This window comes from Pleurodeles waltl, chromosome 4_2, assembly GCF_031143425.1.
Source record: "Pleurodeles waltl isolate 20211129_DDA chromosome 4_2, aPleWal1.hap1.20221129, whole genome shotgun sequence".
In the NCBI taxonomy this organism is placed as follows: domain Eukaryota; kingdom Metazoa; phylum Chordata; class Amphibia; order Caudata; family Salamandridae; genus Pleurodeles; species Pleurodeles waltl.
Window position 1 is genome coordinate 877,560,347 of NC_090443.1, and position 15,027 is coordinate 877,575,373.

General features: G+C 41.3%; 1 protein-coding gene across 1 annotated transcript in view; it reads right to left on the reverse strand.

The window, feature by feature from the left end:
• The window catches only part of ECHDC2 (enoyl-CoA hydratase domain containing 2), a 111,956-nt gene that overhangs the window by 62,474 nt on the left and 34,455 nt on the right, over nucleotides 1-15,027 (reverse strand). Inside the window, exon 4 of the mRNA XM_069232655.1 lies at nucleotides 13,058-13,144. Within this exon, the coding sequence (XP_069088756.1) occupies nucleotides 13,058-13,144 (87 nt within the window). The remainder of the gene's footprint in view (nucleotides 1-13,057; nucleotides 13,145-15,027) is intronic.

Below are 15,027 nucleotides of genomic sequence, written 5' to 3' on the forward strand. Positions count from 1 at the left end.
TTTTTTGATCCTGGGAGGTGCCTCACGAAATTTAAGTTAGCACCATCTCCCGAACATTGTGGGGGATTGAGGTAAACATGTTGGGGTGTGTTGATTTTGGGGTACTGTTTTGCTCCCACACATAGAAAGGCAATTAGTTTTCTGGCACGCAAATAATGCCATAGGTACCTAGGTACTAGGATTTTATTTTTTTACAAGATTTACAAGGTACTGTACCAACCAGAGCAAGGGATTCTTAGATTGCAAAGGCACTTTAAAGAGCCGGACAATTGAGAACAGCCTGTGCACTGTCATTGGCCCCTTATCACAGAGAGCGAAAGCCTGCCACCACCAGAGCATCAATGGTCACTTCTCACAAGCTGGCACTCTAAGTAGTACCCTTGAATACCTGAGTGGAAACCATTCAAAGTTGCCATATTTAGCATTCATTTTTAGCAGCACAAAATGTTTGATAAACTCTTTACTTGCATAAAAGGAATGGCAGGCTTCTTTATTTATGAACACTTGCATTATTTCTATTTTGGAAAAATATTTCACCTAGTTAATGTGGCAGGCCCAATGAAGGAATAATCCCCCTCCAAGCTGTCTGTAGTCGTACTGCTTCTTAGCCAATGTATGTTTGGAAAATGTGCTGTAAAATCCATTGTTAAGCCTTAAATTGTCTAGAATTATAGTTTGGAAAAATTTCTCTCCGTTCATCTGGAGAAGGGTGGCCCACTGGCCATTCCCACTTTGTATAGGAAGGGACTAAATCCGGTCTTCGAAAAGATAGCCTTCCGCTAACACGTAGAGAATGGAGCCCTGGCGAAAAGGCCGGCCAAACACACATGGGCACTCAGGTGCACTCTGTCCTCCTCCCCTGGCCCAACCCTACCCCTCGCTGCACTGCTGGCTGAGCCAGCAGATGAAAAATAAAACAACACTCCCCATCCATTGCGGAGGAGCCACCCCTCCTCTATTGTATTTCCCTTTCTAAACCTCTCGCTACCTCTCTGCTAACCTCTACTTCTGTCTCTTTACCCAGTGTCATCCTAAGGATTTTTGGGGCCCCAGGCAAGACAAATTTCTACTTTTCTGTGTGATCCTGTTAATATTTTAACATATAATTTAGCATTGGGTGGCATCATGCCGGCTTGAGTTAGAAGGACGTGGGTGTTAAAATCAAAGGTGTTCCATACATGCCCCCACAAATATGTCGTGCCCGGGGTCCCCAAAATCCTTAAAATGAGGCTGCTCAGATGTAATGGCAAAGAATGTGATTTAAAATGTGCACTTCTCAAGTATGTCCCTTGCATGTTCTACATAATGCCGATGAGGAAGTTATACATATTGCTTCACCTTTATCCTCCCCAGTAAATGTGTAAATGTTTTTATAAGCTTGCTTTGCTAGCATAGGCTTCTCGGTTCCCTTTTAATGCCTTTGAGCTGTTTTTCTTTTAGAACTTCAAAAGGAATCCAACGATCTGCAAATGAACATCAGATCTGTTACAGCAAAAGCGGAGTCATCTTAGTACACCATTGTATAGACCTAGAATTACTGGCCTTTAGCGAATTCCCACACAGGAGTAATGGCAATGTCAGTCAGCTGGCTGAGATACTTAGAGCTGGTAATTCACGCCAGTCATAATCACGAGGAGTGTTCGAGTGTGCAGATTCTAGATGTATTGTTAGAGACATCTTGTACGGTGTGGTATAACCCCAGTGAATTTATTTATAATAGACTTCAAAATGGGTCCCTGCTCTTTGTTATTGTATAGATGCTGCTCCTGTGGTCCTGGCAATACTGAGCTCTTTGTAGAAGACAGAGATTTCATTTTTCCCTACTTTTGACTTTAATTAATGTGCCCCCTATTGTATGCTGCACAAGGTAACAGGGAGATTCCTTCAGAATTAAAGCTATTCAAACATGAGCAGTCATCTGACTTTGAAATAAAATAAAATATCCTGAGTACATAAATAAGTCTTGATATCTTGACAGCCATCTTTTTAAAATGTGTGCATCCGTATAAATTTGTTATGAAAATAATGGCCAAAACCCATCACCTCTGTTTTTGGGGATTAATAAGGTTTTACTGGCTTGTTCCTCAACCTTTTTGTATCAGAACAATTTAATATTTTCGACAGACCAGTATTTAATTCAGTAATGCAGCACTGTCAAAATGGTTCAACAAAGGACAAGACGGTCATCAAGGATTAATGTTGAAGTGTTCCCATAGTTAAATGTGTTTTCAAAATCACTTTGGGGGGTTTAAAGGTGGTGTGACCCGAAGAATCTCCTGGTAGAGTGCACCTCAATAGACATCATCATAGGTATTGTGCGCAAGTAAGCCGAGGTGTGCGACGAAGACGGCCCAATTATATTGTTTTTTCTACAGTGCCCAGAAAGTTCACAAGATAACTATCACGTCAGGTTTTGATCGATAATCAATAAGGCACGCTGCTATTAATTGGTTAGGTGCAACTCCATATCGTTGAGATGCGGATAAACTGGTTTGAAAGAATACTCATAAGCATAAGTGAAACATACTAGCAAAACAAAAAAGCAACAAACTGAAAGATTAATTAACAGGATTCCAAATGTATGAGAACCGACTTCTGTTGCATTCTATCTGGCATTTATGATTTACATTATAAACAGAAACGTTATGTTTTTGGGCAACCTATCTGGTGTGATGGCTACATATGCTACAGTTGATTACGCTTTCTAAAATTATGACGGTATTGATGACCAAGTTGTACTTTGCAGCAAATACAGGCTAAGAAATGGTAATTTTATGACAAGACCGGAGGCTCCTATTATGCATTTCTTTTCTTATTTAATTAAACAGCAGCTGCAGTCAAGAACAACGACTCCCATGAGGCAACAGGAAAGGTGGCCAATGGGAAAGAAACTCTAGTCCAAATAATACACCAATCACCGATAGTATAACCCTATAATACATATCTTGACTGAGAACAGCCCTCTTTTCTTGCTGCTCAAGGTCAAGATAAGTATTTGTCCTTTATTATCTCTACAGTATTTCATATGTAATGTTTTACTTGTGGTTTCCTAACTTAGTGTCTATTTCATTTACGCGCATTGCTTTGTAACGTTCTGTGCCCTGCGATCAGTCGGCGTGTAGCAGCAGCGTCTCTCTTGCACCAGCGCGCGCCGTTAATAGTTCATTTAGATCGTTTTATTTTCAGCGCCATTGCGCTGAATCAGCGGTTGTGGGTTTTCGCCTCACCGATTTCGAGTGCCTTCCCGGTTTCGGCTGCTTTTCGTGCTGGTCTCCAGAGCCTTTCTGACAGCTGTTGAAGGGCCATCTTTTCCATCCACACGCTTCCTGGTGCCTTGGTCTTTCCCCGCCCAGAGGCGGAGTTTCAGTGCCTTCATTGACCTGAGGGGAGTTTGTTAACCCCTTCTTCACCTGTTTTTCTTCAGCAGTGATTTTTTGCTCCTATTTAATTTTATAAATCTTGGTACAATGGATAGTTCTCCATTTTCTCATACTGCCACAGAGGAGGAGGAAATGATTAAGGAACATCTTAATGATTTCATCCAGTCTTCAGTACAGCAAGCAGTTTCTGCTTCTATGGATAAATTATCGAAGACTCTAGAAAATTCAGTGGTACAGTTAATGTCAAAGACGATGATGGCCCACTCTGCAGGGGAAAGCAGAGAGTGTCGAGGAATTTTAAAAAACAAAACAACGCTTTTGAACAGTGAGGATTCGTCACAAAAGGCGGAGGATGCGGTTCATCAAAGGCCTCCCCTCAGGGAGGAGACACTTTCAAAGAAATCGTCTAAAAAAATGCGCAGCAAAAACGAAACACATTACACCCATTGTAATTTCCAAGATTTTGGATTCTGCTGATGAGAATGTGCATGATATTGATCAGGATTCGGATCTTTCCGACAAAGACAACGGAGACTCCGTCTCTTCTTCTCCTCCTCGCAAAAAAGCAAAAATTCAAACCCTTTCGAGTTCCAAATACAGCAAGGTCTTTGACTCGGAGGGTGAGCTTATGTTTGACCCTAATGACATTCAGCATCCACTATCTACCGAGTGGTTGCCTGCGAATCATGTGGCAGAATACCTTACTTCCAAATTACGCTCTCCCCTGGACAAACAGGTCAGGTCAGAGCTCAGGTCGGAGTGTCCACGTCCCGCCCTGCCTTCAAAGATAACGACTACCCCGGTCATTGATGCTTCCCTCATAGCCTTCTTTTCCAAATTTGGGAAAGACCCTCGAAAGGGGGTTGACAAGGCCTGGTCTACCTGCCAGGATAAGCTGGTGGATGTGGTGGGCCCCTTAGCCCGTATTTTTGATTTGGCGGAGGCAGCCCGTTTAGAAGACGCTACTCTGGATCCCGTGGAGTTGTCATTGCGGGTACAACGAGCTGTTTGCCTGTTAGGGAACGCAAAGTGCGCCATAACCCACAAACGCAGGAAGGGATTGCTTCTAAAGTTAGATCCTAAATTGGTCAGTTTGGCAATTTCGGACCCGGGAGTCAAGGCAGAAGGTTGTTCATTTGGTGAATCATTCATCAAGGAACTTAGCAAATATGTGACCACGTTTGCTTCACTGGACAAAGCCCAACAATCCTTGAAAAAGGTGTTTTCCAATCAGGTTTTCTCCAGGGCCGGCAGAGGCAGGAACCGCTTTGCCGGCCGGTAATACAGCAATCAAGGTTCCCGAGGCCCCTACACCACCTCTTATCAGGAATTCAAGCCTCAGCTCTATCCCCAGAAGAACCGAGGATTCAGGAGCAGGGGCAGCCGAGGCTCCCGTTTCTCTGCCCAACCCAGTAAGTCATCTTTTTACTATTCCGGTGGGAGGTCGCCTTGCTTTTTTCCTTCCAAAATGGCAGTCTCTCACTGCAGATCCTTGGGTTTTGAACACAGTTCAGGGTTATACTATAGAGCTTTATTCAGAGCCTTTTCAAGCAGTCTTTCTTCATCCGCCCCATTTTTCGTCGGAAATGGAAAACATGATTTCTACAGAAGTTCAATCTCTTGTCCAAAAACGGGCGATCGTCCCTTGTTCCCTCGATCCTTCGGGGTTCGTCAGTACAGTCTTCCTAGTGCAGAAGAAAAACAAGAAGATGCGGCCGGTGATCAATCTCAAATCATTCAACCAATTTGTGGTTTACAGACACTTCAAGATGGAGACCATCCTTCATCTCAGGGACTCGCTTCTTCAAGGCAACTGGATGGTTCGTTTGGATCTCCAGGACGCTTATCTCACAGTGCCCATGTATTCAACTTCAAGAAAGTTCTTGCAGTTTCAATGGCACGGTCAGATGTACCATTTTTCGGCCCTTCCGTTCGGACTGTCTTCCGCTCCCTGGTGTTTCACAAAACTTATGAAACCCGTTGTAGCCTCTCTCAGAGCCCAGGGAGTCAGATTAATAATCTACGTAGACATACTTCTTATGAACCAAAAACGCTCTCTTTTGCTTCATCACGTCCATTTAACCTCTTCGCTTCTTTCCGATCTAGGTTTTATTATAAACGATGAGAAATCTTCCCTGACCCCAGCCCAAAAAATCGAGTTCTTAGGTTTCCTAGTAGATTCCGTGTCCGGCAGTCTTCTTCTTCCTTCGGCAAAGATAGTCTATCAAGTCAGAAATTCTTCAAACTTTACGCAGTTCTCGTCTCACCATCAGGTCTCTGGCAAGAGTTGTAGGCCTTTAGTCTTCCTCAATTCAGGCCATTTTCCCAGGCCCATTACATTATCAAGCTCTCCAAAGATTAAAGATTCGTCATCTTCAAAGAGGGTTGGCTTATTCGGATCCAGTTATCCTAGATCTAGACTCACAAACAGAACTGCAATGGTGGATAGACCATTTAGATGCTTGGAACGGCAGGACTATCTTTGCGTCAGCCCCAGATCTAGTATTAGAATCAGATGCAAGTCTGCTGGGTCCCGGTGTGGTTCAATCTCGACTGGAGGCACATGGTCTTTAGAGGAGTCCAAGTTGCACATAAATTGTTTAGAGATGCTTGCCGGGTCCTTTGCGATAAAAAGCCTTGCAAAAGACAGGGTATGTTGTTCTATTCTGCTCAGGATGGACAATATATCAGCAGTTCGTTACATAAATCATTTAGGAGGAACAAAGTCCAAACTTTTAGCGGAATTAGCGAAAGGGTTTTGGATTTTTGTCTTCAAAACAAAATACCAGTCCAAGCAGAATATTTACCAGGCAATCTCAATTTGCTGGCAGACTGGCATTCTCGTCATTTCCAAGACTCAAGCGACTTGAAACTTCACCACCGCATTTTCCGATCCATCTTCCGCAAATGGGGACCTTTCCACATAGATCTTTTTGCATCCCGCCGCAACACGCAACGTCTGCAGTTCTTCAGCTGGCATCCGGATCCCGAGGCGCTAGCCTCCGATGCTTTTTCTCAGGATTGGTCGACTTCTCTCAATTATGCTTTTCCTCCTTTCATGTTGATCGCGCGTCTTCTAGCACTGGTTCGTCGCCAACAAGCCACGTTGGTCCTAATCACTCCCTTTTGGCAGTCTCAAGTATGGTTTCCCACTCTTCTGGAGCTGGCAATCAAATGCCCTTTTCTTATTCCTTCCTTTCCAGCTCTTCTCTCCAGTCCCCTCGGTCTTCCTCATCCCCTTATCCTAGACAATCTACTAACTCTTTCAGTATGGAAAATCTAAGGGAATCCCACTCTTTCCCTTCTATTTCGTCAGAGGCTTTAAACCTCATCAGTCTTTCCTGGGCCCCGGGAACAAGAAAGGTGTATAAATCAGCTTGGTCGCTCTGGCATAGCTGGTGTCTGGGAAGACACATTGATCCCGTTACAGCAGATGTAACTTTTGTAGTCAATTTTCTTGCAGCAGAGGCTAGCAAAGGTAAGACTTATCGTACTATTAACTCATATAGGTCTGCTATACCTGCCTCACACGTCTTCAGCAATGGAAAACCAATTGGAGAGCATCCTTTGGTTTGTCACCTGTTAAAGGGAGTAAAATTTGCTAATCCTCCAAACCTAAATACAGTTTGTTATGGGATGTAAATGTTGTTTTTAAGTTGTTTTCGTCTTGGCCGGACAATGAGTCCCTACCTCTGAAAAAGTTGTCGCCCAAGTTAGCGATGTTATTGTGTCTCATTTCCTTTAAACGCCTTTCCGATGTTAGAGCTTTAGACATCACAGCACGATCTTTTACTCCAACAGGTGTTCTTTTCAATGTTCACAGATGGAGAAAAACTGGTTTTTCCTCAGTGTTTTATCCTTATTTTCCTGAACATCCCAAATTATGTGTTGGCCAGTGTTTAAAGATTTATGAGCAACAGACAGCCGATTTGAGGATTTCTTCTTCGTCACAACTCCTGATTTCTTTCAGGAAACCTTTCTCTCCTACTCTAGCTCATTGGGTTAGATGGATTAGGAACCTGGCAGGTATTGATACGTCCGCTTTCGGAGCCCATTCCTCTAGGGGAGCTATGGCTTCCAAAGCCTTTTGGGCGGGTTCTCGACTAGAGGACATTCTCAGATCGGCTGACTGGTCTAATGATAATGTGTTTAGAATGTTTTACTGCAAGCCTGTTCACCATGCTTCTCTAGATGTTATTGATTTGCTTTAAAATGGCATAATAGAAGCCTCCGGTCTTGTCATAAAATGTAGATTTTCCTAGTAATTTATGAAGGAAAGTCTTAATTTTATTAAAGACATGGAGGCGAGTATTATCCCGCCTCTACAAATTCTAATGCTTATTATTATTTTGTTACCTCCCAGCAACAACTTCAGCGAATCCTCAGTCTTCCTCTTAAGAACTTCAAGGTTTACCAAGCTCCTGGTTCCGCTTCTCCGACGACGTTCGTTTCCAAGTTTCAAGATCCAAGGATCCAACATCTGCCTCGTTCCATTTCTGGACTTTTGATTGTTGTTCAAGAACTGTTGTCAGTGTTCATGGCACTATGTGCTTGTTGTTCGATTATTCCGTTGTTTACCTCTTAAGCTCGCATAAGAAAAGAGGTCTGTTTTCAGTCAAGATCTGTATTATAGGGTTATACTATCGGTGATTGGTGTATTATTTGGACTACAGTTGCTTTCCCATTGGCCACCTTTACTGTTGCCTCATAGGAGTTGTTGTTCTTGACTGCAGCTGCTGTATAATTAAATAAGAAAAGAAATGCATAATACTCGCCTCTGTGTCTTTAATAAAATTAAGACTTTCCTTCATAAATTACTAGGAAAATCTACATTGTCATTGGACTTAGATTTGATATGCAAACTCCCCTGCTGTAACACAGTATCTGTGAAAAACTTGGAAAAACGATAAAACAATGTTAACAACCAGAGATTAGTTTTGTCAATGAGAAAAAGGAATAAAGTCCAACACCTATGCTTCCAAGGACCTTTCCCATGATGAACTTTATTTCCTTTGTCCTGGTTGTCTAATCGTTGTCAGATTTATATAGAGTACAATTATCTCCTTTTTTGATAGTGAGATAGCTATGCATTAGACTGGATCTGCCCTTTTTGCTTTTTAGATCCCCTTTGAGCCATAATTCTGGAACCTTTCATTATAAAGCCTCCTAGATCGATGCAGCAAGATGTTCAACCCTCGCTCCTTGACCATCTGTACAACCAAAGATGTATATCAAATCAAAACCTTGAAACTCCTTGGTGAACTACTAACACAACCCATGTTCCTTTACACAGAAACAATAAGAAGGGTATTGGATTAGCAGGGATGGTGAAACACTGAAAGTTGGTTCAGGGGCAGCAGAGCATAGTATGACAACCCACATTGCCACAATTACTAAACCTAGCCCTAAAAATGTAATTTGTATTTGAATTCAAGGAGTGTGGCCATCTTTACACGTATGAAGGAAAATTACTTGGAATTAGAAACAAAAAGGAGCTGATCCACAAATAGAAATTCAGTATATAAGGTTATGACCAAATCAAACTGGCTTACACCTATGAGGAATTCACAAATGGGTATCCTGCCAGGCATAAGCCCACTTATCTTTGTAGGGATCTCAACCATGAGAGCAGAGTTCTCAGCACCCATAAATCCTACTCTTGGTAGGTGAATGTAGGGTTTATCAGCGTTACAAGTGGTGGTTAGCCTTGGACGTTCTGGGGTGCCCATAAACAACTAAGTGAGTATTCAGAAACTCTTCACATTTCACTTTTTCAGCATGAGAAGGGTTGGATTTCTGCATGAGCACAGTGCTGGCATACATCCATTTTCATGGTTGGAAATGAATCACCCCCAGATAAAGGAGCTGTGGAAAAAGGGGTTTCCCCTAAGAAGAATAAAAATCCCCACAGTGAAAAAAATAAAAATGTGCGTTCACACATGGGATTCTTTTGGTCTTGTGCAGATTTCTCCACTAAGGAGAACCCTCCACAGCAGAAATGGGATACCACTTGGAATATAACAAGAACTTCCCAGAAATCTACCTGGAAGCATGCACCTAGTGCACCTTTCCATGCATATTCACAGGAATGTTTCTAAATTTCCAAATGTAGTAAATCCACATTCAGATGTAGATGTACATTTCCGAGTGGAGAGTTACTATTTCCTTTATGATTCGGCACCCAGTCTTTAGTCCAATCTATTTTGGAAAATTCCACAATGATATGGAAAACCTAAAATGTCCTTCTAATACTTCCAGTGTAATAGAGCAAGTTTGCTACAAGTAATATTCCTAGAATCACATACAGCCAATTTATGACAAGTTCTTAAATATAAAACCACCTCTAAAGATTTTTCCAAACCAAAAAAGTTATGATATTCACAGAGCTAAGCAATATTATAAAAACGTTATGAAATATTAAGACTCAATGTGATGTGAAACAACCGCTGTTGACAAATGTTATGACATCTGACATATCCAATAAATTCTAGTAGTGTCAACCACCTATGATAAATTGAGAGTACTGTTACTAATTCCATTCGAGCATTCCCTTGAAACTTAACCCTGCAAGCAAACTGAACACAATATTTCCAAGAGAAGTACACATCGGCAAATGTATCTATTTTTAACATAGAGTTCAATTCTAGTGAAATGAGTTTTTTTTATGCCATAAGGGCTTTTGAACAATTAAAGAGCCATTGGCCTGGATGGGTTTACAAATGTTGTGTTCAAGTCATGCCCCAGCTTATGGCTGTCCAACGTAAGTCCTTGAGAGCGGATGCACAATAGATTTTCAGTATAACACCTGACTATTAAAACATGTTCCATATATATTAATGCAAAGTAGATGAATCATATGTGATGATCCTGGCAGTATGAACTGGATCTGGCCCCTCAGAGCCTATGGAGGGTACCATTGGTGTAGTGGCTGGTCTCAGACTTCCATTTTTACAAGTACTGAACATAGCAGTGTCATAAAAAATATTTTTGTGGTGTTCATAAGAGGGATCCAAAATGTAATCCAGAAAAATATAGACTTGTGACACTCCATGACTCTACAGGCAAAATCTCTGCTAAGAGCTCCTTCTCACCCTACAAACGCATCATCAACAATGATTCACTGTGCAGTACCTGCTCTGCTAGTCATAGGTTCTAGCCACATATGATAAGATTCGCAAAGTTCATGCTTTGACAATTTCTGCATGGCCTATGATTTAATGAATGAAAACTGTCTGTTAACCAAACAAACAAAACAGAATGTTGATCCTTCTCTTTAACATTAATAAATAATAGACATTAATAAATGTCTTACATTTACACAAATTACTGAAGCTTAATTTGTCAAAAAAAGGAGAACTCAAAGTGCCGTTCAATAGTTCGCCACTGTGAACAGGGATTGATGTTTTTGCCCCTACTTTTCAATATGTATCTCCTTCATGAATCTCTACCAGGACAGACGTTTCAAAGACTTCATTAGGAAGATTCTGTATTGCTATGTTGAAGATCTATAACTTTGCTAAGAGTCAAACATACCTCAAAACTAATTTTGTTATACATTACACCAAAACAAAAGGTGCCGATATTTGGAAAACTCTGAGCAAATTTACATGGTATGTTTAGGATTTAAAAGAATAAACATACTGAAGTAGAACAATTTGACTAAAAAATGTATTAGAAACATCATATTAATCTCCAAATCAATTAAATGGCCTACAGACTGCAGGATCATACTGATCAAATTTAACACTATGACCTCACTGATCAGGTCTTAAAATACAAACATGATTTCATTACAAAGTTAGGATTTGTCAATTTGTGAATGGTTCCTGCTTTAGCGACCAAAACGATGAAGGGACTACACTGTAAGTGGTCCTTTTCCACAACCAGCCCCATCAATAAAGTGATCGCCGTTCCAATACAATAGTTGAAAGTGCAAACGTACTTGTTTCCTTCTCTGATGTGAGGAATTAACAACGCAAGTATGTATGAGATATTTTTAAAGCACAAGCCTAGCCAAAGGCAGAGGAGTGCTGTACAGAGTCAATGACAAACAAAGTCAACAAGTGGAAGGAGAAGTAGTTGGTTATGAGATTGTCACTACATTGTGATACAGTGTTATTTAAAGAGGTGTGCCTTCAAGTCTTTCCTAAATTGGAGCAGCGTTGGGGCGGGCCTGATCAATAAAGGGATGTTTTTCCAGACCTATGGCCCTTAAATGGAAAAGACCCAATGCCGTGTTTGTTTCTTTTTAACACTTCTTTGTCTCTAGTTTGATGTGTTCTGGCTGTGAGTGTGCCGAGTCACTAGAGATGGTGAGCTTGTCAGCCAGATAGGCAGTAGTGCATGAAAGGCTCCATCTTCCATTTTAATGGCACTTATTTACTTGGACATAAAAACAAAGGAAGGTCAAAGTCATGAGCCAGTGTCTTGTGCATTAGGTGTCTCTTTAATAATTAAGCTTGCACATGTAACAGTTTTAATACCTGCAGTTCCAAATTAGCATGAAAGGAAGCCTAAAAGAAATTATTCAGATAAAACACTAAAAGAGGATTTCAGCATGTGTCTGCCAATAAGACTTAGCCAGCGTATTCCGTTAATTTTAAACTGTGATTTCAACTAAGAGAACATTCAGTTCTATTTGGTGTAATTCGAATAAGGTTTGTGCTGTTTTTTTTTTTTCCAACAGTTGTCAGTGATTTTGGGCTGGAGGGTTTGGGATGGGCTAGCACTTGAGGAGAGAATTGAAGCCTATATAATTCTGAACTTTAATGCATTATTCTTATTTTTGTCTTACATGATTGTGTCCCCAAGATGGTTTGTTGCAATATTGTACACAAATTCCTTAGGGTGGGCAGCATAAGTGATATCTCTTTTGCGTTCACAATTTTAGGGACTATTTTAATGGTGTTATAAGCTGGTTGAAAATGTGCTAATGAAATGAGTTTTACTGACTGTAAAACTTAACTTTTAATCTTTTTGGTAACCTTTAGAGTCAGCAAGAAGGCTAAGCGAGTTAAGTGCTTGTAGGTTGCTTGATTTGAAGGTCATGTGTATGAAAGCAGTGCCAGGATTGGTTTCACCAGCTCAGAATGCCACTCAGAAACAGCCCTGGGGACTGTGCAGTTTCTCCAGCCTAGCATAAAAGCAACGACAGGACTGGTCTGAGCGGCTTGGACTGCTGCTCGGACACAACCCTGGGGTCTGCGCAGTTTTTCCAGCCAGGCTGTGTACACAGCCGGGTTGGAGAAACCTAAGTGTGCTTGTGTGTTTGGCCGGTCTGTGACGGCCAGGCAAACACACATATGCACTTCTGTGCACTCTCTCCTCCTCCTCCCTCTCCCCTCCCACCTCCCGTGGTCCAGCCCTGTTCCTCCCTGCACTTCTGGCTGAGCCAGCAGATGAAAAATAAAATGATATTAAGCTATCGTTTTATTTTTCATACGCGGACTCCTAGCCATGGGGGTGACGCCCCTCTGCCATTGCGGAGAAGCGGTCCCCGATTATGAACTCGACAAAAAGCAAGTTATTGTTACTGTTTAAGGACTTTGTGACTACCAAGTATTTTCATAATGAAAGAAGGGGACATTAAAAAATACTTCAAACTGATAGTATCTAAATGGGAAATTGCATCTGAAATTCTCATTTGTGCTCTGCACATTTTGAGTTACAGAACTTACCAATCTCATTCATTAATTTTCTCAGCCTCTGAACAAAATGTCCCACTTCTTCATTGCTCATCCGGGACCGTTCTTTTAAATCAGCACCTAATGAAAGAAAAAATGTTCCTCTTTAAAAGGGTGTATAGATTTCAGGGCCTGTATTCATTTTGACATTGCTGCATGTGTTACAGAAAATCTAGAGATTCAGGGAGATCTGTTTTACCTTACCACTCTACCTTGACACCTGCAGGACTCCCCACCCCACCCCACCCCACCCCCCTTTATTTGGTTGTGAAGGAAAAACAAAGGGGTCTATTCTGGCAGATATTTACAGTACATAAAGTAGAGATCCTGTGGTCCTCTCTTAGATACCCTTAAATGCCGTTGTCAATTTACGCAAAAACATCTTGAAATGGGAACATTCATATACAGGTTGGTACATACAGAAACAGTGCCCTCTTTGCACTTTTACTAACAGAGTTGGATGTTTCAGGGCTGAGTCACAAAGACATGTAAGAGAATGAAAAAAAGAGTATTTTTGCAGAGATCACTTTGTAGCTACTCGGACAAGAGAACAAATAGGAGCCTCTCCATAGGGCTTTTGAGTTTTGTAGGAGAGCATGTAAGGAGGAATGATCTACTAGTGCGCACATCTTCTGCCATGAGGCCAATCACCACTTCATTCAAATTGGGTGTCAGTGCCCACCGACCCAGAGTTTATCAACTTGCTTGCAACAGCTGTCCCAAAATATGGTAAATATATTCAGCCCATTTTGGGAGACCCAGGAGGCCAGGGAAAAATCAAGTGGTTATGGAAACCCAGGGTTGCGGACTCCCATCAGGTGAACTGGCCTTCATCCCTCAGGGTCAGCAGGTTTGTGACCCAGTCTGCACTTTTTCAGTGACTTTCATTATTGGGCTAATGTTAGTTGAATAGAGTTTTGCCCTTCTTTTATCAATTCTTTTGTGCTTTACTCCAGACAACTATATGTTGGTGGAAGCTTGAATATCCCAGAGAAGGAGGCTCCACAGGAAGCCATCTTTGTACAGAATGGTCAGAACATCAGGGGTGATCACTTTTCTGATTTGGTCACTGAATCCATGACTTGGAGCAAAACTCCATCTCAAAGAAAAATTGCCTCATTCAGACGGCCACATCAACTTAAAAATTGAGTGCAAAAGGTGTTTGCATTGGATTTAAATCACAAACTCAGGGCAAACTGTGCTCTGTCAAGGGTGTTCTGCATCCACCATTTCCTCCTGGTAGGACTTGAAAGAAGTTGTCCACATAAAACTGTACTAAAAGGAATACCAGCTGTCACCATTCCCTGCAAATATTCCCTCATCACTCGGATGTGTGTGTGTGATGGAAGGGTGTGAGGGGGTAATTGACAGGATGCTGCATGCTTTGAGTACTGGGTCTGATATTTTCATGAAAGAGTGAAGCCATAAACATCACTGCTACCTCAATTTCTGCTGTAGGCGCAGAGAGGTATTCCCCCGGGATTAGGGTTAGGCCATGAGCCAGGACCCCAAATTTAGGCCATTGGTACCACTCAGGGGGATGGTTTCTAACATGATTTCTTTGCAAGGTATGGATGCCCAGAGATGGAAAATATGTAATAGCAAGTCATATCTCTTTGCCATTTGTCCAAAATTATTGGGTTAGTAACCATAGCCGAAATAAATAATGTTTTTCATATTTTTGATAAATAGCATACAAATCCATCATAATATGTGGAATAATAAATACTATTCCACCAGATTGCTTAAATTAAACATAATTGAACAAAATAATGATAAATATTAATTGAAATAATGACAATATAGTCCTTAAAATAATAGTAATAAAACTTAATTGTATCCCTCACTTATTGTTATCAATTATATGCATAATTTTCACTTACAAATTCAAATAATAGCAGTTGTCACATCTTACACAGGCAATGTATGTCATGAGTGAACATAAACACAATTTTATCATTCAA